The sequence below is a fragment of the Hemibagrus wyckioides genome, linkage group LG16 (assembly GCF_019097595.1).
Source record: "Hemibagrus wyckioides isolate EC202008001 linkage group LG16, SWU_Hwy_1.0, whole genome shotgun sequence".
NCBI lineage: Eukaryota > Metazoa > Chordata > Actinopteri > Siluriformes > Bagridae > Hemibagrus > Hemibagrus wyckioides.
In genome coordinates this window covers 20,734,555-20,762,214 of record NC_080725.1, presented here as the reverse complement: position 1 = coordinate 20,762,214, position 27,660 = coordinate 20,734,555, and the positions used below count along the sequence as shown (strand labels likewise).

At 39.9% G+C, this 27,660-nt stretch overlaps 1 protein-coding gene across 2 annotated transcripts in view; it reads right to left on the bottom strand.

Annotated features, from left to right (window-relative positions):
• phf24 (PHD finger protein 24) overlaps positions 1-21,181 on the bottom strand; it is a 34,510-nt gene extending 13,329 nt beyond the window's left edge. The window contains exons 1-3 of one of the 2 annotated variants that reach the window (XM_058410983.1): positions 20,794-21,181; positions 7,771-8,162; positions 2,999-3,184 (exon numbers count right to left, since the gene is read on the bottom strand). In XM_058410983.1, coding sequence (XP_058266966.1) covers positions 2,999-3,184; positions 7,771-8,160 — 576 coding nt within the window. In that variant the 5' untranslated portion in view covers positions 8,161-8,162; positions 20,794-21,181. The remainder of the gene's footprint in view (positions 1-2,998; positions 3,185-7,770; positions 8,163-20,793) is intronic. The other variant, XM_058410984.1, reaches the window with a different exon arrangement.
• Between the last annotated feature and the right edge of the window lie 6,479 nt (positions 21,182-27,660).

Here is a 27,660-nt window from a genome sequence, read left to right as displayed (position 1 = left end):
CTCTCTCTCTCTTTCCCTCTCTGCCCCTCTTCCTCTCTCTGTCTCTTTCTCTCTCTCTCTCTCTCTCTCTCTCTCTCTCCTTTACAATCACACACAGATTATTCAGGAGCTAGTATGAAGTGAGAAAACCAGAAGCTGTGAAACAACTCCTCAGAGGAAACATGTGCAAGACGCAGCAGCCAGGATGATAACAAACTGCTGAGGAATGCTAAATCACAGCTGCTAATGGCTGTTTGTAATCCGGCCTGTGGAATGTTTAGCAACACTAAAGCTAGCCAAATATGTTTTTAAAAAATGAGCGCTAATATTGTGCTTTTCAACATTACCTTTTTTGGAGTATCTGAGGTATATTTTGAGCTTTCTAGCAGGCAAAGTAATACAGTTTTGTGTATTGTGTTTTTTTTAAACTAGGTGCCAGAAATACTAGCATGCTTTGTTTGTGATTAGCTGCACTTAACAATCAGCTAATGATCTCATCTACCAAATACCAGACATCACTTGTAAAAAATGAGGATCTGCATATCCAAGGGTATGTATATTTATGAATCAATGTATGGATTCATGCACATCTGTACACAGCATACATACACACATTTTAAAGCGTGCATATGTAGCCACGCTAATTCACACTTCTGCAATAAAACAACACTTCACACTCTTCACGCTCTCCACCAGCTGGCCAATTTCCTTAATCCTCAGCGGGCTGCGAGGCTGAGATAAGCCGGGTGTTTCAATCTGAAGCACATTGGCACCATCTGACATCCCGCACCGCAAATTCAGCTCTATAAATCTTTAACAGGCAGAGAGGATCAGCTATCACGAGCATCCAAACAGTGAAACATGACAAGATAATCCTCACACACTTATTTCCTCTTTAACCTTAAAACCCCACACAGCCGCCGCTTTCCACGAGGAAGCAACACGCTGCAGTGTTTTGTGTGATCAGAATACTGTACAGGTGGTTTAAGACGCTGCTGTTAGGGAAACAGTGGGTCGGTTTGTTTAGAGAGAAAAAGAATTGTGTTACTTCATTGTGTAGTGCGATGCAGAGGCATCAGACCATTAGGCATTACAGAAATAGTCACATGATCTTAGTAGAAATCAAGAACCCAGGTGTTGTCTCCTTGAGTGATGAGGGAGCTAGCAAAACAAGTCTGGACAGAGGTCTGGGAAGATATCTGTCTTGGAGTATCTGATGTATATTTTGAGCTTGCTAGCAAGTAAAGTAATGCATTTTGTTGTATTGTGTCATTTGAACTAGTAGCCAGAAGCACTAGCATGCTAAGCATGAATATTTTATTGATAAAAAACAGTAGCCAAGAATATAAGCAAATTACGATGCATACAAAGTCTTAATGTGTCTCATTGAAACCTACAATTAGCTTTGCTTTTAAATTAGCAAACATTAGCAAAAATGTTTATTCAGTATCAATATATCTAAATTTTTAGGTGTAACACTATGCTAGCTAACATTAAACCTGATATTAGCTTGTTGATGCCATTAGTAGAACTCGCAAGTGAATTAGCAATGTCTTTAACCTTCAAAAAACGTCTGTGTCATTAATAAAAACCTGCAGTCATGTTCATTATAAGCTGGCATTAAGTAAGATTAAAAGTGTTAGCAAGACAGCTAGGATTAGGCAAAATGTATTAAATAAAAGAAGCAGCTAATTTCACTAGCATTATGTAAAATTAGTTATCTTGGTTACTGGTCTTAGTTGTTTACTTGGTAAACAATTAGCAGTAACTAGAAATAGTAGAAAGGTCTACAAGCATATTATTTAAACATGTATGCTAGCAAGCTGTTTTATTCAGTAATAAGGACTTACATAGTTAATAAACAATAACTAGTAACTAGAAAGACATTTAACTTTTGATAAAATAGTTTAGCCTTTTAAATAACGCCAGTGGTCGAGCTATTAACCTAGCTAGCAAGATGTGAACTAGCATCAGATAAAATATTTCAGCATCTAATTAAAACGAATGCCAAGGTACACTACTAGCTAGTGTGCTAGCAAGATTATGAATATTTATTTAATGACATAAAATTGTTTACCTAATTAAAATAGTTTATCTAGTTAACACTGTGTGTTAGCAAGACAGCTTAAATCAGGCAAAACAAAGCATTAAATCCCCCAATTCTTCCTATAGGAGGTCAAATTGACAGGGATAAAGAGGATGTATGCTACCACCACTATTCTTCACTATATGGAAATGGACTAGCTCTTTGGTCTTTATGATATGATACCCTATGTTTAAATGTTAGCTTGCAGGATAGCTAATATAAAATAAAATAAGACATTTTAACTGGAGCTAGTAAACAAGTTGTTTGGTGTAATGTAATTCCAACTAGTTACAAGTATGCTACCAAGCTAGTTAAGCATGATAACTGTCAAGTAATGGTACATTAATGCGCAAGAGATTTCCCTTCCCTTCAAAGATCAATAACTGGAATTAAGAGTGCAGATGCTACCACCACCATGCTTCACTATATAGAAATGGAATAGCTCTTTGGTCTTCATGATATTCTTATATTTGCTTAGATATGTTTTCAAAACACACTGAAGAAACACATTTAGATAACCTAAAGGTAAAATCCTTAATTCATAATACATTCATGACCTGTAGTTTCTTATAGACTTAAGCTATAACTGTCTAGTCAAGGTCTAGCAAGCATCCTTAGCTCAAGCTAAATTTTTTTGGCTAGCTGGTTCAGGTGGTTAAAGCTCTGGGTTGTTGACTGGAGGATCGGGGTTCAAGCCCCAGCACCACCAAGCTCCACTCTTGGGCAATTGAGCAAGGCCCTTAACCCTCTCTGCTCCAGTGGTGCTGTATCCCCTGCACTCTGACCCCAACTTCCTCAGCTGGGCTACATGAAGAAAAGGATTCCACTGTGCTGTAATGTACGTGTCGTGATAATGAAGGCTTCTTGCCCTTAGTTCCTCTCTTCTTCAGTTCTTCTAACTAATCGTAATATATACAAGTGTGTCAGACTTACACAGTAGTAGCAGCTCCAGCCCATGGTGGTGTGAGCCGTCTCTCGCATCTCCTGCACAGTGTCAGCACGCAAGTACCCAATCTCCTTCAGGCAGCCATCGTGAAACACCCTCGTACATGTCCGACATGGGTACAGATCGTCTGCCGTCCAGACTTCACACACCTCGCACATCTCATCATTCACTGGCTGCAAAAAAGAGAACAAAAAAAAAGACTCAAAAAAGGGTTCAGTCTTACAACCTGTAATAAAGAGATAATGGCTTATTTTACTAGTCTGTAAGAAAAATTGAACAGTAAAATGACTTGGCTCGGTTGGTCACAGTCTTTTAACTCTGGCCGTAAGGGCACAAGGGTGTTTTAAGTCAGACAAGGCTTTTTAAACTACATTTTCCCCTCTAGAGCAGGAAATTAGCGTCTTGAGGGTAAGCTCTAGCAGGTGCTGGTAACTTAATGCAATTAGCCTAACTGTACATTTCCAGTGTCTTCATGGTATCAACTCTGCTATTTTCCAGCTAGTCTGCCGTTGCTTATGCTGAAACAACATATCTCTGGAAAATTCCAGGACCAGTTTCATAGTAGTATTCAATGAGGGTTTATTTATTTTGTTCAGTGGTGGTTCAAGTGGTTAAGGGTTGAGGATCGGGGTTCAAGCTCCAGCACCACCAAGCTCCACTCTTGGGCGATTGAGCAAGGCCCTTAACCCTCCCTGCAACCTCTCTAGCTGCCGCTGTGCTCTGACCCCAACTTCCTCAGCTGGGATATGTGAAGAAAACAATTCCACTGTGCTGTAATGTATATGTGGCGATAACAAAGGTTTCGTGACCTTAGTTCTATTTGGTGGAGTGTGAATGTCATTTTGGTCCAGTCCACGGTTCTCTTCAAAATGATCATCTGAGGTTCACTTATTTGTGAAAGCTCATTCTCCTTGGTTGAAGGTATTCTTGTATGATTCCAGGCAAGTTTAATCTTGAAAGCCATTGCAGATCACCTATTAATCTAAAGAATAAAGCTTCTGCATTTTTAAAAGTGTAGGTATTGATGTAGCATAAACTAGCAGAATATCATACAGCAGAACACTCTCATTGGTCTTACATTGCCAGTGGGACCCAATTACTTAGCTTTATCAATACTTAATTCAAAAGTCAAAATTCCTTTATAGTTCATCCAATCTGATTTTACCACCAGAGGGATGTGACTGTAGTCCTACCACTGTCCTATTTATCAAAGATTTATGGCCAGTATCCAGAAATGGGGAGACCTTTTCTGGTTGTCTGAAGGGTTAGAAGTACTTAAATTCACTAATCAAAGCAGCTAAGGGGAAAAAAGAACATTGCGTCTACTTGAAAATAGGAAGAATTTGAAATAGGGACTATGGAAAGTGATTAAACCCTTCTGTAATAAAACCTTCATTCCTTCATTTCTCTGGCCACAGGTTAATAAAACTAAATAGCTGCTTTATTGCTAAATTTAAAGGTGCTGTGGTGCAGTTTAGTCTGGCATCCTGAACCTCAAATGAACTTGAATTTCCATAATCGAACTTTCATAATTACTCCATTAACCCTCTTCCATTTCTGAGGTTTAAATATAGCAACAATTTCCCCAGCGACATTAGCGTAGGTACATCAGGGTAGCTTGCTTGGAATGCTATGAAATCCCACGTCCATGTTGTTCGAGAGGTTTTATGAAATGCAATAAAGTATTTTTGTCCTGCAGAGCCTTCCTTGATGCATGTTTTTTTTTTGTGCATACATAATAATAAACTCTAAAATACTTGTCTGATTATTTGGTATGATTATTTTTCCTGCAATCTCCATTCCAGAGCTGCCTGACCATGTTAATACCAGGCTAATCAGCATTGCAATTAGCCTCCGACAAAACACTCGGAGCCCCCTTGTCATCCCAGCAGTTACAATAGTGAATCAGTTCTACGTTTCCCATACGAAACAATCCATGTATTTAAGATGCCTCGGGAGTTAATCCATCCTTCGTCATGCCGATAAACACGACCAAGCCTTTTTCTCAGCAGCATGCAGGAGGGCAGGAGAGTATAAAAGGACTCGAGTGCCAGTCAGCCTCCCACGGGTGCCATCAGTGAAACAGAGCAGGATCTCAGGGTCTGAATGTGATGAGGAGGTGTGATGAGTTTTCTTTCTCAGTCTGTAGGGAGCCAAGCTGACATAAAAGCCTAGGCACTTTTAAAGACATTTGTTGTCACCTTGTCCGAGATGTTGTCCTCACTCTTCAAGAGTATGTTTGTCCTCGTAAAGCAACCCACCTTCAGTAAGGTGAAAGGAATCATCCTGACAAAGTCACTAGCTAGATTGGAGATGAAAATAGACATCCCCTAGTGCTTGATGACTTTTTTACCTCAGAAGTAATAATGTTAAGGTTCATTATGGCTTCCTGTACAAGTGTAAGAATCAACGTAGCATAAAATATGTTTGCTAACAAGAAGGTCATCGTCCCGATTTGTTTTGTTTTTTTTTCAAAGATTGCTTCCTCTGTTTTCACTTTCCTAGTGGTCTTCAGATAATTTGTTTTGTTAGCTTCCTTGTTGCAAATATCTAATCAAGTATTCTGGACACATATTGACTTGTAAATCTGCTAAACTTGGACATCTTCAGTGGTTGAATTTTGTTGATTGTTAAATCTAACTTTTAAAAACATTTACTTTCCATGCTTTCTATTTGTTTCACACCAGTGCCAATATCCCTGCTATTACACTAAACATGCAGTGACAGTAATACTGTCCTTTTGCAATCTGTTTCATAACGAATCCATTTGCTTCCAGCTCTCCAACCAAGTGCTCAACACCTTTATCACAGGCTTCATAAAACCCTCACAGCAAACAGTCGCTAAGTGAGAGGTGCCTCTCTCACCACTCTCCTCTTCTGGTTCTCCACTGAGAGAGCGGCTCGGTAAACAAAGCCACACTGTGGAGAGTTCTCATCCACCACTGTGGAACCGGTGACCCCGCTGCTGTCAGCCTTAATCAGCTGAATTAATCAGCTCGGATCTGGACGCTAACAGAATTCGTCTCTTCTTTTCAGCTTTCGGCTTTCTCGCCCAATTTGGGCCCCTTGACAACCCGCCCACCACCGGCCTGGTGCCAAATGCACCAACACAGTCACACAAACAGTGGCTCCCTCTGCTTATGGCTCCTGGAAGAAGTTCCCCTTTAAAACCAAGCCAGAATCAACATTCCTAATTCACAAAGGCTACGTGCACACACACACACACACACACACACACACACACACACATACACACACAAACACCACCAGGATTGCTCTCCACCCTCAGCATTTCACCCACAGCATATCTGCACAATGACTTTATTAGATAGATAGATAGATAGATAGATAGATAGATAGATAGATAGATAGATAGATAGATAGATAGATAGATAGATAGATAGACACAGAGGCCACACCTCCTTCACAATAACTGACAGGTAAATAGGTCCTGCCTCATTTTTAATGACTGACAGACACTGAGGCCACACCTCCTTCACAATGACTAACAGGTAATCAGGCCCTGCCCCTTTAATAATGATTGACAGACGCAGAGGCCACACCTCCTTCACAATAACTGACAGGTAAATAGGCTCTGCCTCTTTTATAATGACTGACAGACACAGAGACCACACCTCCTTCAAATTGACTGACAAGTAAACAGGCCCTGCCCATTTTATAATGACTGACAGACATAGAGGCCACACCTCCTTCACAATAACTGACAGGTAAAAAGGTCCTGCCTCTTTTTTAATGACTGACAGACACAGAGGTCACACCTCCTTCACAATGACTGACAGGTAAATAGGTCCTGCCTCTTTCTTAATGATTGACAGACACAGAGGCCACACCTCCTTCACAATAACTGACAGGTAAATAGGTCCTGCCTCTTTTTTAATGACTGATAGACACAGAGGCCACACCTTCTTCAGTTGTATTGACAGGCATTAAGGCTACACCTTCTTCACACTGATCAACACAGGGACCACGCCTTGTTCTCAGTGACTGACAGACACAGAGGCCACGCCTCCTTCACTAGTCCTAAGAGGCACTTTTCCCCCAGTACATTGTTTAAGCCGTAGATCCATGTTGTAAATATTGAGGCTGGTGCATTCCCTACATCCTGAGTAATAAAGTGAGTCTACAGCTGTCTTCAGAATGGACTCTCTCTCTATCACACACACACACACATCAGTGTATTTGGTTGATGTTAGAATAAAGGTCTGATGGATGATTTTGTGCCTTTGAGCAGTGACAGCTGAGTGTGTGAAGAAAGAGAGGTCTCATTTGTAAAGGTGTGATATGAATCACTATCTCTTGTCAGATACCTCGGCTGTGGACTTTGTGGACTCAATGACATTTATGCAGGTTAAGAGAGGCACGAGTCTGACAGGAGTGTTTTGTGTGAAAAGGACGAGAGGAAATCTGCGATTGTTGCCATGGTACCCATTCCATATCGATAGGGCCTTTGTTTGGGTTGTGATATTCTAGGGACTTGGCTGTGTTATTGTTAAAATATGTCCAAATGCAAAGTCGTCAGTCAGGTTCACCATTTAAAAATGTCTGGGTTAGCTAGCAAAGCTGTTTTTTTCTGTCATTGGAGTGAGTGCAACACAGCCACAAGGAAAATATTTATAGTAAGTCTAATCTATCTTGTTTATACAACCGTGAACTGAAGCCCTATAGCATTACAGACTGCACGTAAAATGATACAGTGATATTATGTTGATCCAGAACGCTTTTATTCTTACAGTCTTACCTGCTCTCTCTGACCAAGCTCAATCTGTACAGGCTGATCGTCATTCGGCTGCCTCTTCGGTCTTATAAACGCTGGCGGCGTGAGCTGATGCACTTTATTTAACTCCTCAGGCTCTACTCCTTTCCCATCCCGTAAGCGTCCCCAGGCCTCCTGATTGGCTTTGTTCTCCTCTTTGGTTGGAGCAGTGGAAGGCCCAGGTTTACTGTCCTCCTCTTTTCGTCCAGACTCATCAGACTCTGCCTGGTTCGGAGCCTCATCTTTGCTCTCAGAGTTGTTTTGAACTTGAGTGGCACTTGGCTGGTTCTTCAGACCATCGCGGAATGCTGAGACCACCACACTGCATTTCTGGACCTTCTCCACCTGCTGCTTCTTGGACATTAGAACGCCCATGGCTACAACACGAAGAAAGAGAGAGAGAGATATTAGGTTAGAGGCTTAGTACATGTAGATAAAGTAGAATGGGATTGGTTATCAGATCCCTTTACATTTGGTTAAAATGTTATATAACATAACATAAGGGTGGAAACAATCCATCTCTGATATAAAATGATTTTTTTCCTTTCAGTTTTTCAGACCTACAAATTTTAAAAAGAAATCAGTTGATTTTTCCATCCAGCTTCTATACCCGCTTTATTCCTAATTAGGGTCACAGGGATCTGCTGGAGCCTATCCCAGCACACATTGGGTGAAGGGCAGGGGTACACCCTGGACAGGTCACCAGTCCATCACAGGGCCACACATATAGACAGGCAACCACACACACACACACTTACTCCTATGGGCAATTTAGAATTACCAATCAACCTAATGTACATGTTTTTGGATTGTGGGAGGAAACCAGAGTACCCGGAGTAAACCCACACAGACACGGGGAGAACATGCAAACTCCACACAGGAAGGCCCCTGTCTGTTCGAACCCGGGATTCGAACTCAGGATCTTCTTGCTGTAAGGCAAGTGTCAACTGATTCATTGACTCATTAATTCATCCATTGATTCTTCTTCAATTCTCACTTTATACTAGTCAGTCTTGGTGGAAAAAATAGAGAAGTCCAAAGGGAAACAAACAACAAATTAACTTCTTTTTCTGTTCTCTTTCTAACTAGATTGTTTCTAGAGTAGTCTATAAAAGCAGTAGATTAATGGTTAGCTAGGTCACTGGATTTGGATAAACAAGGAAATATACATTTTGAGCTTTGAATGTAAGAAAAAATTTGTCATGTCCAGTATTAAAAAACTAAATATTTGGACACAAATTCAATATTTAATTTTGACTCTAGTTCTATTATCTTTACATCTATTATCCCACATTTATTAAACTTATTTTATTAACTTTTATTCTTTTGTCAAAATTAATTAAGTTTATAGCTGTAGTAGAACCCGGCCTGTGAAATAAAGAGCTATGTGGTTTGTCCTTCACCAGAAACAATCCCTAATAATTAGTATTAGCTACTTCATTAAAAACTGAATTGGCCAATGTCAAACAAGACAAAAAAAGCCAAAATGTACTGTACTGATTTGTTGCTGTACAAGACACTGAGACACATAAAGTACATGAGGTGGATTAGCATAATCCAATAGGCAAGCGGAAAAAAACAAAAATGTCAGTTTATCAATCATGTCTGGGAAAAGAAAGGGACACTGATGGTGGCATGGGAATTAGTGTCTGTAAGATGAATGTGGAACTAATTAATAAGGCTGTAAACAAGAGCCGCAATAGTGGTTTGAGACTTCAACTTATTATTATCATCGGGCTGCCGGGAGAACGGGTTTAGCTAGGTGAATTCATTATTTTCCATAGATTATGGATGATCTTTCCAGGAATATACAAGTATATTGACAACCAAAATAAAATACTGAACAAGAACCATAAAGTGCAGCATAAAACAAAAATCATATATATCCCATAATTTCTACATGCAGTCCTCTAGCTGTTGAATATATTGTCTTTTGCTTGGTTTGGTGCTTTAAACTCGTTCTAAAAAGTCTATGGAGATAATAAATGGGGAATTTACATCCATAACCAATGCTGCTGAAAATCTTTAAGTCTACTGTAAGCTGTAGTCTTATGTACCATCTATTGTGTTTTCTTTTAGTACCTTACATTTATTAAAACTATTTACAAAAAGCTCATAGATATTCTGTTTGGTTTGAATGTTCTACAAAGTCGATAACCATCACAAATGGGGAATTCACATCTTTAACCAATGCTGCTGAAAAAGGGGACAGGCAATATCCAACTGTTTTATGCTAATAGTTAGAATAATGGGAACTGTAGTGTTTGTACCAAATTTTTTTCAAGGGCAAAGAGTCACCTAGTTTAAAAACAAACCCACATATTGCTGTATTGTATGACCGCTAGGAAGAGGCGGTGCTACCAAATCTAGATATCCCATCAAACAACTACGAACAACTAAAGACTACTTTTAGGGGCATAAGTCAGCAAACAAGCTCAGAATTCACCAGAATATGTAGTAGGAACTTGGTTTTTTACTATATATACTACATGCTACAAAATGGTAAGACTGTGAAAGTAGTTTGAGGCAGAGATGAGAGAAAACTGCAACCTTATCTCCCACCAGCACAAATTAGACTTCAATTTATTCAAGTAGACACTTTAAAGGATTTTGAACGTTTTAAGCCCATATTTCAACAGATAAACTTTTCTAATGTGTTGCTGGCTACGGATGCCTGAAAAGCCCTGTCCTTTTATCCTGCAATTCTGAGAAAGGCTACTTAAATATTGACATTTCCAATCTGTACAAGTACAAATCTTATGAGAATTTCACTAGATCAGGATTCCTTATAGTGGAGACTGGTATGTACACATCTGGATGTTAGCTCTTAAGTAAATAACAAAGCACATCTGGACCTTATGTATGATGTTATAGGACAATAATTAGCAATGGTATGGAGTATCTCTTTAGGTTGATTATTTTCCTATAAAAGCTTGTCCTGAATTGTTTTATTTTTCAGATACCACAGCGTTTGTACCAACAGTTACAATATATTTATCTTTAGTAAGATCTTTATTCTGGTCAGAGTCAAAGGTGGATGTCAAAGGCTAATGTCTATCCCAGGAACATTGTGAAGGAATCCAAGCCGGAGGAAATCCACACAAACACAAGGACAGTATCTCAAGATCAGGACCCGATCTGAACCGTGAGGTGGCAATCAATCTGTATAAATAGAAAATAATCCTGCTTGTTATTTCTATTCTGTGTGTTTCACTCACTGTCGTCAAGTTCTTCAGTTCATTTTCCCAGACAGCTGTCCTCTATTGTCATGTTGGTCAGACCTGCTATATCAGCTTTCTCCCTGAGGATGGAGTCCTGGGGAGCAACTTTAATTATCAGCAAAGGTGGGAAAGCAGTGAGAAACTTCAAGGCTGTGTGAGAGTCTGTGAGAGACAGCTCACTGCAGTAACTAATCCTCAGCCTCAAAATATCCACACTCACGCTTTCTTCCTCAATGTCGGCCCCACGATCAGATGTCAGGCTTTCAGACAACACAGAGGGAGACGGTTTGAGCTGAAGCTTCTGAATTTATTTGCTTTAGATCAAACTGTAAATAAGATTTTCTAGAAATCAAGACGTCTATAAGAACAACAGCCAAAACAATAAAAAAAAACAGAATAAAATACACTAAAAATAATTTAAATAACAGTACAGAAAAACAGCACAATGAAAATTAACAGTAAAACAACACAAAAGAAAAAATTTGACAAGAGTAAACACATGTAAAATGACAGTAATTACAAAAATTGAAAACAGAAAAACAACACAAAAACACAGACATAAAAATAGCAAAAACAATAATGACATCAATAAAATATAAGAAAAAACATAATATAAGAATAAAACTTAAAACATGTACACAAACAGAAAATGAAATAAAACTAGAACAAAGAAGAGAAAATGACAATATTAACCGTGAAAGCATAAAAAAATAACAGCCACAAAAAAAACAATAAAAAAGAAAAATAAATAATAATAATAATAATAATAAATCAAAAATAGAAATACAGAAGAAAAAATGAATATAACAATAACAATAAAAAATAATTTATGAATGTATATATATATATATATATATATATATAATAATTTATCATTCATTTATATTTAAAAAAGGATAGAAGAGAAAATGTCTAACAAAAATCACAATAAAAATGATCAAATAAATAATAAAAACAGAAAGGAAAATAATAAGCAATGGCAAGAAATATTATAAATAAATATAAATACATAAAGAGAGAGAAAACAAGAATAATATCAATTACAAAAATAAAAAATAGGGGAACTGCATGCTGTGATTATTATTTCATAATTTGACCAATAATATTTGATACATTTTCACATAGAAATGATTTACAAAGAGACCTATGTTCCTTGAAGGATAAAATATCAGGATGAAATAATCCTAAAATATCAGGACTAAGGATAAAAATACCATTAATTCATTCCAGAGTCTAAGTCCTGAACTTAAATTTCCCATTCCTATCTAACCGCTCCAGCTTCCCTTGCTTCTTAATATTCTTTCCTGGCAGCCTGAAGTGAATTCTGCATCTGAGCTATGAATGTTAAACGGCAGATCTAATTATGTTCTCTTTCGCTGGAAACTTTTATGCCAATGGATCCATCAGCACTATCAGGAAAACTGATCAAGAGGATTGAATAACATGCATTTGTAAACAAACCGCCGCTTCCTCGCTGGAGACGGAGATGGATTTGAGGGTTTCAGGCTTTTAAATAGTTTCTTATTAGAGAGTCGTGTTATTTACATCAGGGATATTATGATAAGCAGGGATGGGTCACGCTGTTTTCAGAGCCACATTTATGAAACTTGATACGAATCAATTTATTCGGAAATCATTTGCAGGAGCATTTTAACAGCAAATGAGATTCTCAGGAAATAGCCATACGGTTTGGACCAAAGTAATGGCACCCTTCTTGTCCGTCTCTGGTAGCTGAAACGCTGCAGTGGCTAAGCTGCATTAGTAGAAGAGTTAGCACATGCGGCATAGGAAGCCTGCTGTTACCATATAGACACCAATTTGTCCATTTCAGCTCTTTGTGAGCTTTGGATTTTATGGAGGGTCAGATTTATGGAGGTCAGTTTTGTGGTTGTCAGAACTGACCTTTAGCTGTGCTGTGAACATGCTTGGTCATTTATAGCTTTTTGGTATTGATCAGCATACATATGCATTGCATTTAGTGTACATTTAAAGGTTTGCCAATAAGAGCCTCAATAAATCCTCATTCTGTAATGTTTACAACTGTCTCTAAGATAACATTCATAATCCCCGATGGAGGCAGCACAGTGGTTTTGTGGTTAGCCCAAGAAGGTCCTGGGTTTGAATCCCAGGTTCAAACAGGCAAGGACCTTTTTGTGTGGAGTTTGCATGTTCTCCCTGTGCCTGTGTGGGTTTACTCCGGGTACTCCGGTTTCCTCCCACAGTCCAAAAACATGTACATTAGGTTGATTGGTAATTCTAAAATTGCCCACAGGAGTGAGTGTGAGTGTGTGTGTGGTTGTCTGTCTATATGTGTGGCTCTGTGATGAACTGGTGACCTGTCCAGGGTGTACCCCTGCCTTTCGCCCAATGTGTGCTGGGATAGGCTCCAGCAGATCCCCGTGACCCTAATTAGGAATAAAGCAGGTATAGAAAATGGATGGATGGAATCCCCTCATGCACAACCCACTAACGTACAGAGCTAATGTTCTGTACACAACGCTTATCTATGTTTTCATTCTCTTTGAACATTGCAACCCAAGTTTCTACATTTGTACATTAATATCTCAATGTTATTTAATACAAATGGTTCATACATTAATGGAAAAAAACGCTCACCCCATTGTTCTAATACAAGGCTAAACAAGCAAATATCACACATTAAACATGTCTAGGCTGATCAATTACATTTGTAAGAATGTTAGCGTTTTTTAAAACTACTTCTTTAACAAGAAAAAGTAATAAATTATTCATTTCCCCAAAGCCCCTGTGTCAGACCAGCCAGCTCTGGGAGCAACCAGAGCATTCTGAAAATTTAAACGCCTCCAGATTATAAAAAGCATTGTGGAGGAGGATATCAGAGATGACAACCTTGAAGCGAAGCTTGACATGAGTGACTGCTGTTACTTCCTCAGTGATTCAGCTCTGCATCTACTCATATGTTTGGGGACAAATTAAATACAGGCCTCCGATTCCTTCCCAAGAAAATAAGCATTATTTAAAAATAGCTAATAGTGAAAGGTTGTAAAGACAGAAACTCACTTATGCTCAATTATGATAATCGGTGCATCGGCTTTAAAATGTATAATATAGCTAAACTGGTTTGTCTCAGATAAACGTTATAGGATCAAAGTGGGAGTCGCTGTACCTGCAATGTCTGCTGTTATTACTAATGCAGTCTTTTATTTTAGAAACATTATCAAATTAATTTTTCCTTTGACACAAGCATTGCTTCTAGAAATTCCAGTGAAGGAGGCGTGGCCTCTGTGTGTGTTGGTTTCTGTAAAGGAGGTGTGGCCTTTCTGTCTGTCAGTTGCTGTAAAAATAAATATGATTGTTGTGTTTTTTCCCAATCAAGAAAGCATGGAGACCATGTGTGTAAGTTGGGTGCAGAGTTTCTTTGACTGACAGTTCCAGTTGAGGAGGCGTGGCCTCTGTGCTTTAGTTCCATTTGAGAAGGTGAACTTTCAGTGTCCTGTGAAGGAGGTGTGGCCTCTGTACATGTTATTTCCAATAGATGAGGCATGGTTTCTCTGACAAATAGTTCCACTGAAGGGGGTGTGTCCTCTGTTGCTGTTTGTTACAATGCAGGAGGTGTGGCCTTTGATGCTCTTGGTTACAATAAAAGAGGTGTGGCCTCTGTTGTTGTTAGTTACAATGCAGGAGGTGTGGCCTCAGTTCTTGTTAGTTACAATACAGGAGGTGTGTCCTCTGTTGCTGTTTGTTACCATGCAGGAGGTGTGTCCTCTGTTCCTGTTCCAGGAGGTGTGGCCTTTGATGCTGTTGTTTACAATGAAGGAGGTGTGGCCTCTGTTGTTGTTAGTTACAATGCAGGAGGTGTGGCCTCTGTTCTTGTTAGTTACAATGCAGGAGGTGTGTCCTCTGTTGCTGTTTGTTACAATGCAGGAGGTGTGTCCTCTGTTCCTGTTAGTTATAATGCAGGAGGTGTGGCCTCTGTTCATGTTTGTTACAATGCAGGAGGTGTGGCCTCTGTTCTTGTTAGTTTCAATACAGGAGGTGTGTCCTCTGTTGCTGTTTGTTACCATGCAGGAGGCGTGGCCTCTGTTCTTGGAATTACAATGCAGGAGGTGTGTCCTCTGTTGCTGTTTGTCACAGTGCAGGAGGTGTGGCTTCTGTTCTGTTTGTTACAATGCAGGAGGTGTGGCCTCTTTTCTTCTTTGTTACAATGCAGGTGGTGTGGCCTCGGTTCTTGTTAGTTACAGTGCAGGTGGTGTGGCTTCTGTTCCTGTTTGTTACAATACAGGAGGTGTGGCCTCTGTTCCTGTTTGTTACAATGGAAGGGGTGTGGCTTCTTGCTTGTTAGTTCCGGTGAAGGAGGCGTGGCCACCTATTTCTTATCTTTCTTTCTTTTTCAATTAACAATGGAATGTTTTTACAATGTTTTAATATTGTGGCATAACAATAGTTCGTAATTGTGTTGTATTGAAACACTTTGTTTGAAACAGCCTTGTTATCCTTATGGCTATATTTAAGATGAGGGGCAGAGTTAGGGCTAGTAACTTTTCAATGAAATTAAAGATTTCCGTTATTCAGATTTGTATGTGTTTCTCACGAGGCCAGGTTGGCTAGCTTGTGCTCGTGATCAGCATTCTACCTAACTGCATTAAAAACTTATTTTTTCCCATGCTGCGGTCATTGTAATTTTATCTTGCGCAGGTCTGCTTTTCCCGTACTGACTGGAATCCCAACCAGCTCTGCCTTTCATTCCTCACTCCTGTAGGGACTTTCTCTGTAAATGAGGCAGCTACAAAGCTTTTATTCTCTCCATGGGAACGGCTCACCATTGATTCGAGTCCCCGCAGCACACGGACCAAAAGCCCTGGAACTAATCTCGCTAACGAGTTCACTAAGGCCACCTTCTGCCGGTGCGCCCACAGAATCACAAACAGTCACCCAACCCACTCAGCCAAACAAAAACAATGACAAAGACGAGCAGAGATGGAGCAGCATCACCTGTTATAAAAATATATCTTTTACTGATGCGCCTTGTGTGGAATGTGTGACCAAGTCAGTGCTATCAACGGTTCTAACAACTGCAAATAATAAACGTCTCCACCATTTAGATGGGATTTCTGGCAGGCAGCTCACAGGGAAAGTGGGACTCATTCGGGAACGTGCAGGAATTTGAATTTAAATGCCTGTAGAAATTGAAGGAAAGGGAAGAAGAGCCCCCATGCTGGGATTTGAATTCTGCCAGGCAGAAAACAGAACAGCTTGTGTTAAGACGTTGTGAAACACAGCAGATCAAGTTAACATTCTGTACTTTGGAATTCACCCACTGTTTTCAATTCAATGCTTTTTCCACCAACGTTTCTTTTTCCCACCAATCATCCCTTCGCTTAAAAATAGAGGGTGGGGAATCCGAGTGATCATCAAAGACAGGTGAAAGAGCACTGGTGCTAAATGGGCATGAAATGCAAGGTTGGAAAGGTGTCTCTTAAAACAAGGTCATTGCATTAAAGTCAGGACACATGCACTGGCAGAGGAACACAGCCAACACTAATGAGCACTGCAGAGCCAATAGACATCCCAAGGAACCGCACTTCCACTTTAAAACCTTCTTCTTGGACGTTACAGGATTCTTAAGGATTAGCGATTTTAACAAAGCCACAGGGAAAGGTCAGAAACGAGCACATTCTCAATAAAACATACAATAAAAGCGGTTAATCGAATAAAGTAAAGGTCAATAGCTGCAGCTTTCAATGCAGATGCTCATGTGACTTTTAGCAAAATGGATACCTTAAAGTGAAACCACATTCCTCATAATCTTACACTAACGTTTAGGCAAAGGCTTCAGAACAGAGGATGGGAGAGATAGATGGGGAAAGTCCTGGAGGTAACTCTATAGGAATAGACAAGGTGATGATCTTTTCTGTGGAATATAAATTGAGAGGTCAGGGTGTTCAGTGATATTCCTTACATGCAAACAATTTATTTAACCTTTTCATTTCTATAATTTGTCCCTTTAGATTGTAAACTTCCTGGGCATGTTGTAGATATGATTTTTTTTTAAATCATATACTGTAGTTATGTATTTTAAACCTGCATTTAAAAAGATATAATGGAATGGGATTGAGACGAAAGATAAGATTTGAGAAATAAAAAAACTCCAAAGTGTTCCTGTTGTCTGTATTTACATGTCCAAGAAAAGTTCCACTTTAAACAAGAGCTCTAGTCTTTATACAACATTTCCTTCTTGTATTGTATGTCACGTTGTCTCCGACACATATCCAGGAGCCACAACTTCCATGTCTAATCCAACCCAGACATTACAACTCTCTAGCTCACCTGAACACTAAAGCACCTGCTTCCTGCTTCCTGTTTTTAGTGAATTACTTTGCATATATTTAGTCCCCTGATGGTCTAGTGGCAGGATCTTGTGCTCTCACCATTGTGGCTTGGGCTCAATCACCAAGCAGGGAACCGGTCCAGCCACTGATGGGTTAACTCTCAGTGTTGATCCCAATCCCGGTTAAAATGGAAGGGTCGCATCACGAAGGGCATCGGGCTTAAAACCAGTGCCAAAACAAATATGCATCCCGGATGATCTACTGTGGCGGACTCGAACAGGGATCAGCCGAAGGTTTTTACTTCTTATTTCTTTTCAGTTGAAATTCTAGTTTTCTAAACAGGTTTAGATTTTTATTTCCTGTATTTTCTGCCTGATTCCGGTTCAGCCTTTGCCTGTTTTTAATTATGCCTCTGCCTGCCACTTCTCATTTATTGTCATTGAACATCTTACTTGAAATTACATCCAAACCCAATGAGAGTATCAGGGAAAATGAAAGTTATTAGAGTGACTAACGGAAATCTCTAATCATCGTCGGGCTCCTTAGAGGAAACCTTTCAATTCAATTTCAATCTGAACAGCACTTCTGTCATTGTCGCTAAGATTTGACTGAGATTTCTGAAGAATAAGCCAGAGGCGAGACCAGAGGCGAGGGAAAACAGACTGAAAGGACGCAAGAAAGAAACCTTCAGAGATTTAAATGTGAAACTGTCATTTTTTTGGATGCTGTTATAAATAATCTAGGGTAGAAAAGCATGCAAAGTGTGTTTACAAAATTGTGTATAAGAGTCTGAAATACTTAGATTTGATTCTTGGGAAGTCTGTAGAAACAAAAATATTTGCCTTCTATGAGCCTTCTAAAGTGCTATTTTTTTTATTTAGCTGGAATATACACCGATAACAATCAATATTGTGTCGGTTCCCCTTTTACTGACAAAACAGCCCTGACCCATCGAGGCATGGACTCAACTAGATCCCTGAAGGTGTGCTGTGGTATCTGGCACCAAGATGTTAGCAGCAGATCCTTTAAGTCCTGTACGTTGTGAGGTGCAGCATCGATTTAAGGACTTAAAGGACTCGCAGGACTTAAAGGACACTTTTGATAGATACTGACCACTGCAGACCGGGAACACCCCACAAGAGCTGCAGTTTTGGAGATGCTCTGATCCAGTGGTCTAGCCATCACAATTTGGCCCTTCATCAAACTCACTCAAATCCTTACTCTTGTCCATTTTTCCTGCTTCTAACACATCAACTTTGAGGACAAAATGTTCACTTGCTGCCTAATATATCCCACCCACTAACAGGTGCCTTGATAAGGAGATCATCACTTCACCTGTCAGTGATCATAAAGTTATGGCTGATCGGTTTATATTGTAGCTTGCCAGCAGCTTCATTGAAACCTCTACTGTAGTACATTCTCGAAAATAAGGGTTCAAAACTCTACTTTTCCTCATGGCTACTATCAATAGTACATCTTTTGTGCACTTAATATGTATATTTCACCTTAGATAGTTGAAACTATATAATTAGACATTAAGGATCACTGACAAACCCTTAAAGCTCTACCACTTCCACATTCCCAGGTTAAAGATAAGGGGAGCTTAAGGACAGCATCCTAGTAACAAGCACAATTATTTCTGATAAAGTAACAAAACTCCTGAGGTACAATTTCAGTCAAACTAATTAATCCTTTTTAGCTTAAAAACCCAACAGTAAAAGCACAAAAATGTGTGCTTCAGGAATGTTGAAATGAAAATGCTACTTTTCCTGGTTACTTTGATGGCACCACTAAGGTTATTTATTTTGTACCTGTAGTATGTGTCTTTCACCTTTAAAAAATAATTGGATCAGTTTTACTCAAATAAACAAGGAAATAAGTAAAGGTACAGCACATGCAATTTCTCCAAGTTAAAAGAGTATCCTTAACAGTACCAGCCCAGTGACAAGGAACAATACAGTTTGGTACACTATCTTGCCAAAAGTTTTGGGACATCTGCCTTTCCATGCACATGAATGTAATATGGAGTTGTCCCACCCTTTACAGCTATAACAGCTTCAACTCTTCTGGGAAGGCTTTCCACAAGGTTTAGGAGTGTGTTTATGGGATTTTTCGACCGTTCCTCTAGAAGTGCATTTGTGAGGTCAGGCACTGATGCTGGATGAGAAGGTCTGGTTCACAGTCTCCACTCTAATTCATCCCAAAGGTGTTCTATCAGGTCGAGGTCAGGACTCCAGTCAAGTTCCTCCACACCAAACTCTTTATGTCTTTATGGAGCTTGCTTTGGTCACTGGTGTACAGTCATGTTGGAACAGGAAGGGGTCATCCCCAAACTGTTCCCACAAAGTTGGGAGCATGAAATTGTCCAAAATGTCTTGGTATGAAGCTGAAGCATTAAAAATTCCTCTCACTGGAACTAAGGGGCCGAGCCCAACCCCTGAAATACAACACCTGAATTATATGATTTGGAGGGGTGTCCAAAAACTTTTGGCAATATAGTGTACCTTTTCATTTCAGAGATTCATTTGTTCAAGATAAGCTGCAAACATACCTTCCCAGGTAAAAGATACATTATACAGAGGTAACAAAACAGGTAAAGTGCAGTTCTGAGAGTGCGGTAGAGGCACTGGAACAAGAAAAAGGAAGTCATGTAGGAATAAAGCTCTTCAGGGAAATTTGTTATGACAGACCAGGCTGGAAATAAAAAGTTAACAACCTTTAGGTACAGTTGTCTTAACTGAAGTTACATATGTGTGCCTTTGATGGACATCTGATGTTCCTTTAAGGGTTTATTCTTTTTATTTATTTATTTATTTTGAAGATAAAGATCTTCACATCACTCTTCCCAGGTTGAAAGAGTACCACCCCCCACCCCACCCCCAAGCGACAAGGAAAAGTACCTTTTGGTACCATTTTTCTCTCTGAGAGTGCACATGCATATCCATAGACTATACGTAATGATTCTCGAAATACGTCAGAGATGATGCAGGAATATTTTAAAGCAGGCTGATTTGATACACTCAGCTCCGCAGTGCCGATTTTACAGCTAACACACACACACACACACACAGATCTGACAATGAACCATGCATGCATCCGCGTGCATCAAAATCAAATCAAGAACATGTAACCAATCGACTTAATTTTTTTTCCCCCAGAAATGCATTCATGCATGTTCAAACTCGGCGTGATTTATTTGTTTGTTTGTTTGATTGTTTGTTTTTGCTAATGAGGCTAATGAACGAACTAAAGCGGTATCCACACCCTCGCGCGAGCGCTGACCCAAATACACTGCACGCGCGCGTCGTAATCAATAAAACGTGAGTAGCCTGGTTTGCGCGAGAGCTCGGGACAAAGTGAAAGTCCGTTGCACGGCCAGCAAATAAAAAATAAGAAGAAGAATAAAAATACATAAAAGTAGATGAAAGGGAAAGGGTTTGCGCGACAGGTTGAAACAGGAAAGAAAGATGAGAACGTACCTGCGTTGAGACTCAAATGCACTCCGTTTGCACTTTGTCGCTTCCTTTCTCTATGCGCTGCAGCCCGGCATGTCAGTGCTCTGCTCAAGTGTGGAAGAGGGTGTGTGTGTGTGTGTGTGTGTGTGAGAGAGAGAGAGAGTGAGAGAGAGAGAGAGAGAGAGAGAGATCGTGACGCTAAGGGTGGAGTGTGAGTGGAGAGTGGACAGCTCCGGTACTGAAGTCCTCCAGGTCTCTGCTTAGGTGATGCAAAGCAACGCAAGATTAAAAGTTGAATGAAAGGAGGCTGCGCTCGCGCGTCACTGGGTGCAGAAGCTCCTCAGAGTCGCTAATGGGGGAGCAAAAAAAAAACTGGCAGCATCCTGCACACGGAGGCTCTGCATTGGTCCGGCTGAACTGGACCAATAAGATCCGAGTGAGGCTGCGAAAGACGTCAAATACATCAGCAGCTTCCTGAGGCGTGGAGAGTGGAGCTAGTGTCTGTCTCTTCACTGTGTGTAAACATAAGCATTATCATCACCGTCATGTCAAAAAGCGTGCGCGTGCACGCACGCACGCACACACACACACACACACACACAGCCTTAATGGAGCTCAGTGTGGATTTGTTGTGGATTGTAATGAGTGGCTGGGACATGATAATGAATTCTAATTGTTTTTGTTTGTTTATGTAAGGGTTACGTAATGCTACAACTCTGCAAAATAATGCATACTACTATTATTACTACTGCTGACTACATGATGATAATAATAATAATGATAATAATAATAATAATAATCAAATACACGTGGACAGTAATGGTTAAATAGCAGCACTATAACAGCAAGAGCTGCAAATTATGTTACATGAAACACTGTGAGAAAGAGTGGAGGGGGAGGAGAAGAAGAAGATGATGATGATGGTGATGATGATGATGGTGATGATGAAGATGATGATGATCATGATGATGATACAATGAATAACAATAATAAGAAGATGATAAAGAAGAAGATGATGATGATGGTGACGATGATGTTGATGATGGTGATTGTGATGTTGATGTTGATTATGGTGATGATGATGATGATGATGATGAAGGTGATGATGATGATGGTGATGATGATGATGATGATGATGATGATGGTGATGATGATGATACAATGATGAATGTACTGAGAAAAAGCTGAAGATTGAAATAGAAGAAGAAAAAGATGATGATGATGATGGTGATGATGATGATCATACAATGAATAACAATAAGAAGATGATAAAGAAGAAGATGATGATGTTGATGTTGATGTTGATGATGGTGATGATGTTGATGATGGTGATGATGATGATGGTGATGATGTTGATGTTGATGATGATGATGATGATGATGATGATGATGATGAATAAAAAATACAATGCAGAAAAAATTGCGTTGTAGTTGTTGTTGATGATGATGGTGATGATGATGGTGATGGTGATGGTGATGATGATGACAACAATGTTGATGATGGTGATGATGGTGGTGATGATGATGATGATGACGTAAGAAGTAAATGATAGTGATGGTGATAATAATGATATAAATCACCCCCAGCGAGAGGGAGAAGATAATAAGCAGAAGATGATGATGATGATGATGATGATGATGATGATGATGACGATGATAAAGATAAAGATGATGATGAAGAAGAATAGGGTGAAAAGTATGATGATGCTCCTGTTAGTGATGATCTTGATGAAGGGAACGATAAGACGGAGCAGAAAATCATGATGACAAAGGAGGATAATGAGAGAATCTTTGGAGGAAGAGTAGAAGCAAGACCTGAGTAAAGCTCTGTGCTCTCTTCCTGAAGCTTCTCTGCTTCTGTTTCAGACTGTTTATATTCATACTTGAGCTTTGATGACAAGAAAAGCTCCTCTTTATCTTGACTCACAGATTATTACAGAGTTACACAGGCGTGTTGTTATGGAAAGGCTCATTATACATTAGCGTTTGGATAAAACTCCCAACTGTTAGAGATCCTGCAGTGATGTGGAACCCAGTGGAGTGGATTAAATGTAATGATCTTTCATTTATAAACACCAGTGTAACATTATCCCACTGTTCAAAGCTACCTTTATAATCCACCTGCATGAAATCCCAGCACGACTCAGGCACGGGTCAGGCCGTAATTACATCTGAACGCTCCTTTATTAATGCTCTGTCACAGAATATGAGTCATAAGATACTGTAAATAAATACCACAGAAAATATTAGACTGCATTTAAAAAAAAACAAGATCGCATAAACAAGAAATTAGAATGAAGGAATACTGGGAACTATCTAAAGAGACAAACAGGCTTTAGAAAGAAAAGCAAGACTTCACAAAGTACATGTGCAGACAAATTTGTTAACAAGACATTAGTCTAATGATGTATGACAGTAACAGGAAACATTTAAGAAGCAGGATTCAGAAAGTAGGCAAATCAATATGGACAAATGTTTGTGGACACTGACCATCACAACCCATTTGTCGTTCTTCTCTAAGCTGTTGCCGTAATTGTAACCCAAGCATACAACTGTACTGTATAGGAAGTACACCGATCAGGCATAACATTATGGCCACCTGCCAAATATTGTGTTGGTCCTCCTTTTGCTGCCAAAACAGCCCTGACCCATCATGCACTGTGTATTCTGATATCTTTCTATCAGAACCAGCATTAACTTCTTCAGCAGTTTGAGCTCATCTGTTGGATCGGATCACACGGGCCAGCCTTCACTCCCCACCTGCATCAGTGAGCCTTGGCTGCCCATGACCCTGTCTCTGTTTTACCACTGTTCCTTCCTTGGACCACTTTTGATAGATACTGACCACTGCAGACCGGGAACACCCCACAAGAGCTGCAATGTTGGAGATGCTCTGATCCAGTGTTCTAGCCATCACAATTTGGCTCTTGTGAAACTCACTCAAATTCTTACACTTGTCCATTTTTCCTGCTTCTAACATCAACTTTCAGGATAAAATATTGACTTGCTGCCTATTATATACCACCCACTGTTCACAATGTTATGCCTGATCGGTGTATCTCTATGCTGTAGCATTACAATTTCCCTTCACTGTAACTACAAGGACCAAACCTGTTCCTTGACCCTGACCTCAACCCTAACTGGTGCACTGACTGCATCACAGGCTTTATCACCCCCTGACCTCACTCATGCCATTATGCCAATGTATTTGGTAGACACCTATCCAGAGTAACTTACATTTATCGTGTTAATACAACTGAGTGCTGAGGGAGCAGCAGTGACAGCTTGGTAGTCCTGGGATTTGAATTCACAGCCTTGGAGTGGAGTGAAGTGAGGAAGACCAACACTTTAACCACAGAGCTATCACTTTACTTGTAAATGATCACAAATCCCCACAGTGGAAGTGATAACTGGACTAAAACTGGAATAGGGCAGGGAAAAACATTAACACGACATTTAAAACCAGTAAGGCTCATCACACCTGTTCAGGCGACACAAAGACTCAAAGAAGCGCACATACAACGGCTGTTCCAATTAACAAACCTAATGATCGTGCGCATTAACAGTGTGTGTGTGTGTGTGTGTGAAGAGTAAAATCCAGATCTCTAATGCAATTCTCATTACACTTCCTGGTGATATGTGCTATATGATGCTGTACACTAACAGAGGGTGGGGTTTGTGTGTGTGTGCATGTGTGTGTGTGTGTGTGTGTACTGGAACACATGTGAAAGTGCTTTTCCACTTACTTTAACTCCCAAAATGCAATCCACAACAACACAAAATGCCAAACTGCACTGAAGTACACCACCATAGAGATTATTAGGTCCAGATTTAATCAATTCTAACTCGAACCTCGTTTACTTATTCCTGGTGGCACATCTGGCATTTTCACACAAAGTCTCTGTGAAGTCAGGCCAAGTAGAGTTTGATTATCATGCTGTATAAAGTGAAGGTACAAATCATGATAAAATAGACACTCAAGCGAAAGAACAGTGAGATCGGCATGGGGATGAGTAAAGTGATAATAATGTTAACACACTCTACAGGAAATGGATGCTGTTCATTTGAACCTAAAACCATCTAAAAATATTCTGTGTGTGTGTGTGTGTGTCACTTTCCGTGGTCTTCTGACAATTTGATTTGAACAAAGAGGAGAATATGGAGGTGAGAAAACATTCATTAAACAGCTCCCCAAACACAGGCAAGGGTAGTTTTATCTCCAGTGAAACTACCAGGGAGCTCAGACTCAAGATCACAGGATGATGTTTAAATAGTGAGACACAAGATAGCTAACTAATAACTAACATTATTGTATAGTGTAAGGTGCAAAGAATACGAACAGGAAGCCATTTGAGATTGGCTAGTGAAGGTGGATTTTACTTCTTTCAAGGGAAAAAGGAAATAAACAGAGCGTGAAAAAACATAAAATTACATCTATCCATTTTCTATACCCGCTTTATTCCTAATTAGGGTCACGGGGATCTACTGGAGCCTATCCCAGCACACATTCGGCGAAAGGCAGGGGTACACCCTGGACAAGTTACACATATAGACAGACAACCACACACACACTCACTCCTATGGACAATTTAGAATTACCAATCAACCTAATGTACATGTTTTTGGACTGTGGGAGGAAACTGAAGGACCCGGAGTAAACCCACGCAGGCAAGGGAAGGACATGCAAACTCCACACTGAAAGGCCCCTTCTAGGAAGTCCAAGATTGAGGGTAGATACCATCAATTAAAACAAGTAGCAAAATCATTGGCAAGTACAGATGTAAGATTTTAGCTTGTTTTTCCTTTGGGATTATTTTTAACTACTGCCTTTAGAAAAAGGGATTCGAAGTGCTCTCCATTATGATGTCAACATGCACACAATAGAAAAATTAAAGGAAGCTTGCTCTGAAAATGCCCGGAGCACTTAAAATGCTCCAGTGACTGCCTTTGTGAGGTGAAATGGCAGCTTAAAAGAGAGAATGGTCATCATTACTAGCCAAAGTATGCCCTCCATTTTCATATTTGGATGTGGATGAAAGAGAAAAGAGCAGAAGTTTCATTTAAAAAAGAAAAAAAAATACATTTGAGCATCATATGAGCAGTGTGATGGTATACAGACCCTGGCACCAGGAACGATGCCCGCTCGCTTATAAGTGCTGTGCGTCTGGCACTGAGACTCGCCTATTCATCACGGCTTGGGCAGCAGGCTTGATGCGCTCGCCTCCTCCCCTGGGTTTGGCCAAATGAGCACTAATGGAAGAGGTATTGCTCTGCTGATGGGCCGCTAATGGTGATGGAGGTAGCACGACTGCGCCCTTTTTTTATCATTTTGCGAGACAGTACTGAGCTCCACCGCTGTTCAGGGACGAGAATTCGGTCAAAAGAACACGATGGTGGAGTTTTGTTTGGTCAAGCTCTTGGTCTGGTTTTCATGCATCATATAAATATAGAGAAGAAAGCAGTAATAGTTTACGGGATCACAATTTTCTGGTGAAAAGTGGAACATCTCCTTGTCTAAGGTCTTGGGATACTTAATATGAGGTCAGCAATGACCAGCGACGAAGCTTATATACTCTCTTTGGCTTCATATTAGCCGTCGCATACTCCAGTACTCTCTCTGCTATTAACATTTAATGACAATTTCCATGACTAAAGGGAAAAAGGTTTGGTCAAACGTGCCAATACTATAAACTCCAATCACAAGCTGAGTCATGCAGTGAGTTTGTCCTCGGTGTTCTCATAGCTCCCATGTTCGCAACAAAATGAGCCAAGCTTTAAGCACATCATCCATTTGCACTGCAATTACATCATGTTGTTCGTGGAAGCCGGCCAAATGTCATCTCCACGTGAAGCCGGCCGAAGCCTGTAACGTGAGGTCCTAATGGAGAACAGTGACAACAATACCATAATGTCCTCCTTCGTGTCACAGATCTGTTCATGTTTATTTTGGTTTCTGTTCTAGACTCTACTTCAAACTTTCAGGTGATGGTTATCCGATTGTTATCGCCTTTTCTGTGTTACAATGAATTTTATTGCATCCACACCTTGTTTTCAGTGTATCAAAGTTATTTTTTTTACTAAATTTTTTTGATTATCCATAATTAAAATGTTACTTGTTGCTTTACTCTATGTAACTCTATGTACTGTCTACAGTGGAACCTCGGTATATGAATTTATCATGTTCTGGAGGCGAGTTCCTAAGACGAAAATCTGTATTGCCAAACAAATTTTCCCATACGAAATAACGTAAATGCAGATAATCCATTCCAGCCGCCCAAAAATATGACCAATATTTCCAATATGAAGCGTATGTAAACTGCACAGCTGCTTACAAAGAACTGACCCAAGCCAAGCATTCCATGTCAAGGCTCCTCACAGGAAGTCGTGCCATCAAGCTTGGACTAAAAATAGAACAGACCGCACACACCACCAATCTGTCAACAAAAAAACGCCTGAAAAATCACCTAGCTTTTGAACGAATGCTGAAGACAACGTTGGTATCGTGGGTCGACTTTTTCGAAACAGGTTTCACTGACTGTAAGAAATTTCATGGAAATCATAAACTCACTTCACTCGCTTTCCACTGACGCAATCGTTTCGAACGGCTCCTGGATGTACGCACAACTTAGTTCGGTTCAATTTGTTCGTATGCTGAAAATACTTTGTATGCCGATGCAACGTTCTTGCAAAATTTCAATTCTTAAGGTTAAAATTTCTAGTGGGCGGGTGGGGGGGCATTCGTATGCAGAGACTGTATATAATTAAAACTATTCAGAAAAAGGGTCTGATATCTATTGTGCATTTTTTCTGGCCTCAATCTTCAGGATCTTGAAGAATACAATATGATTGCCTGTTTAAGCTTCGGTTTATAAATGCCTCACGATAAAACCAT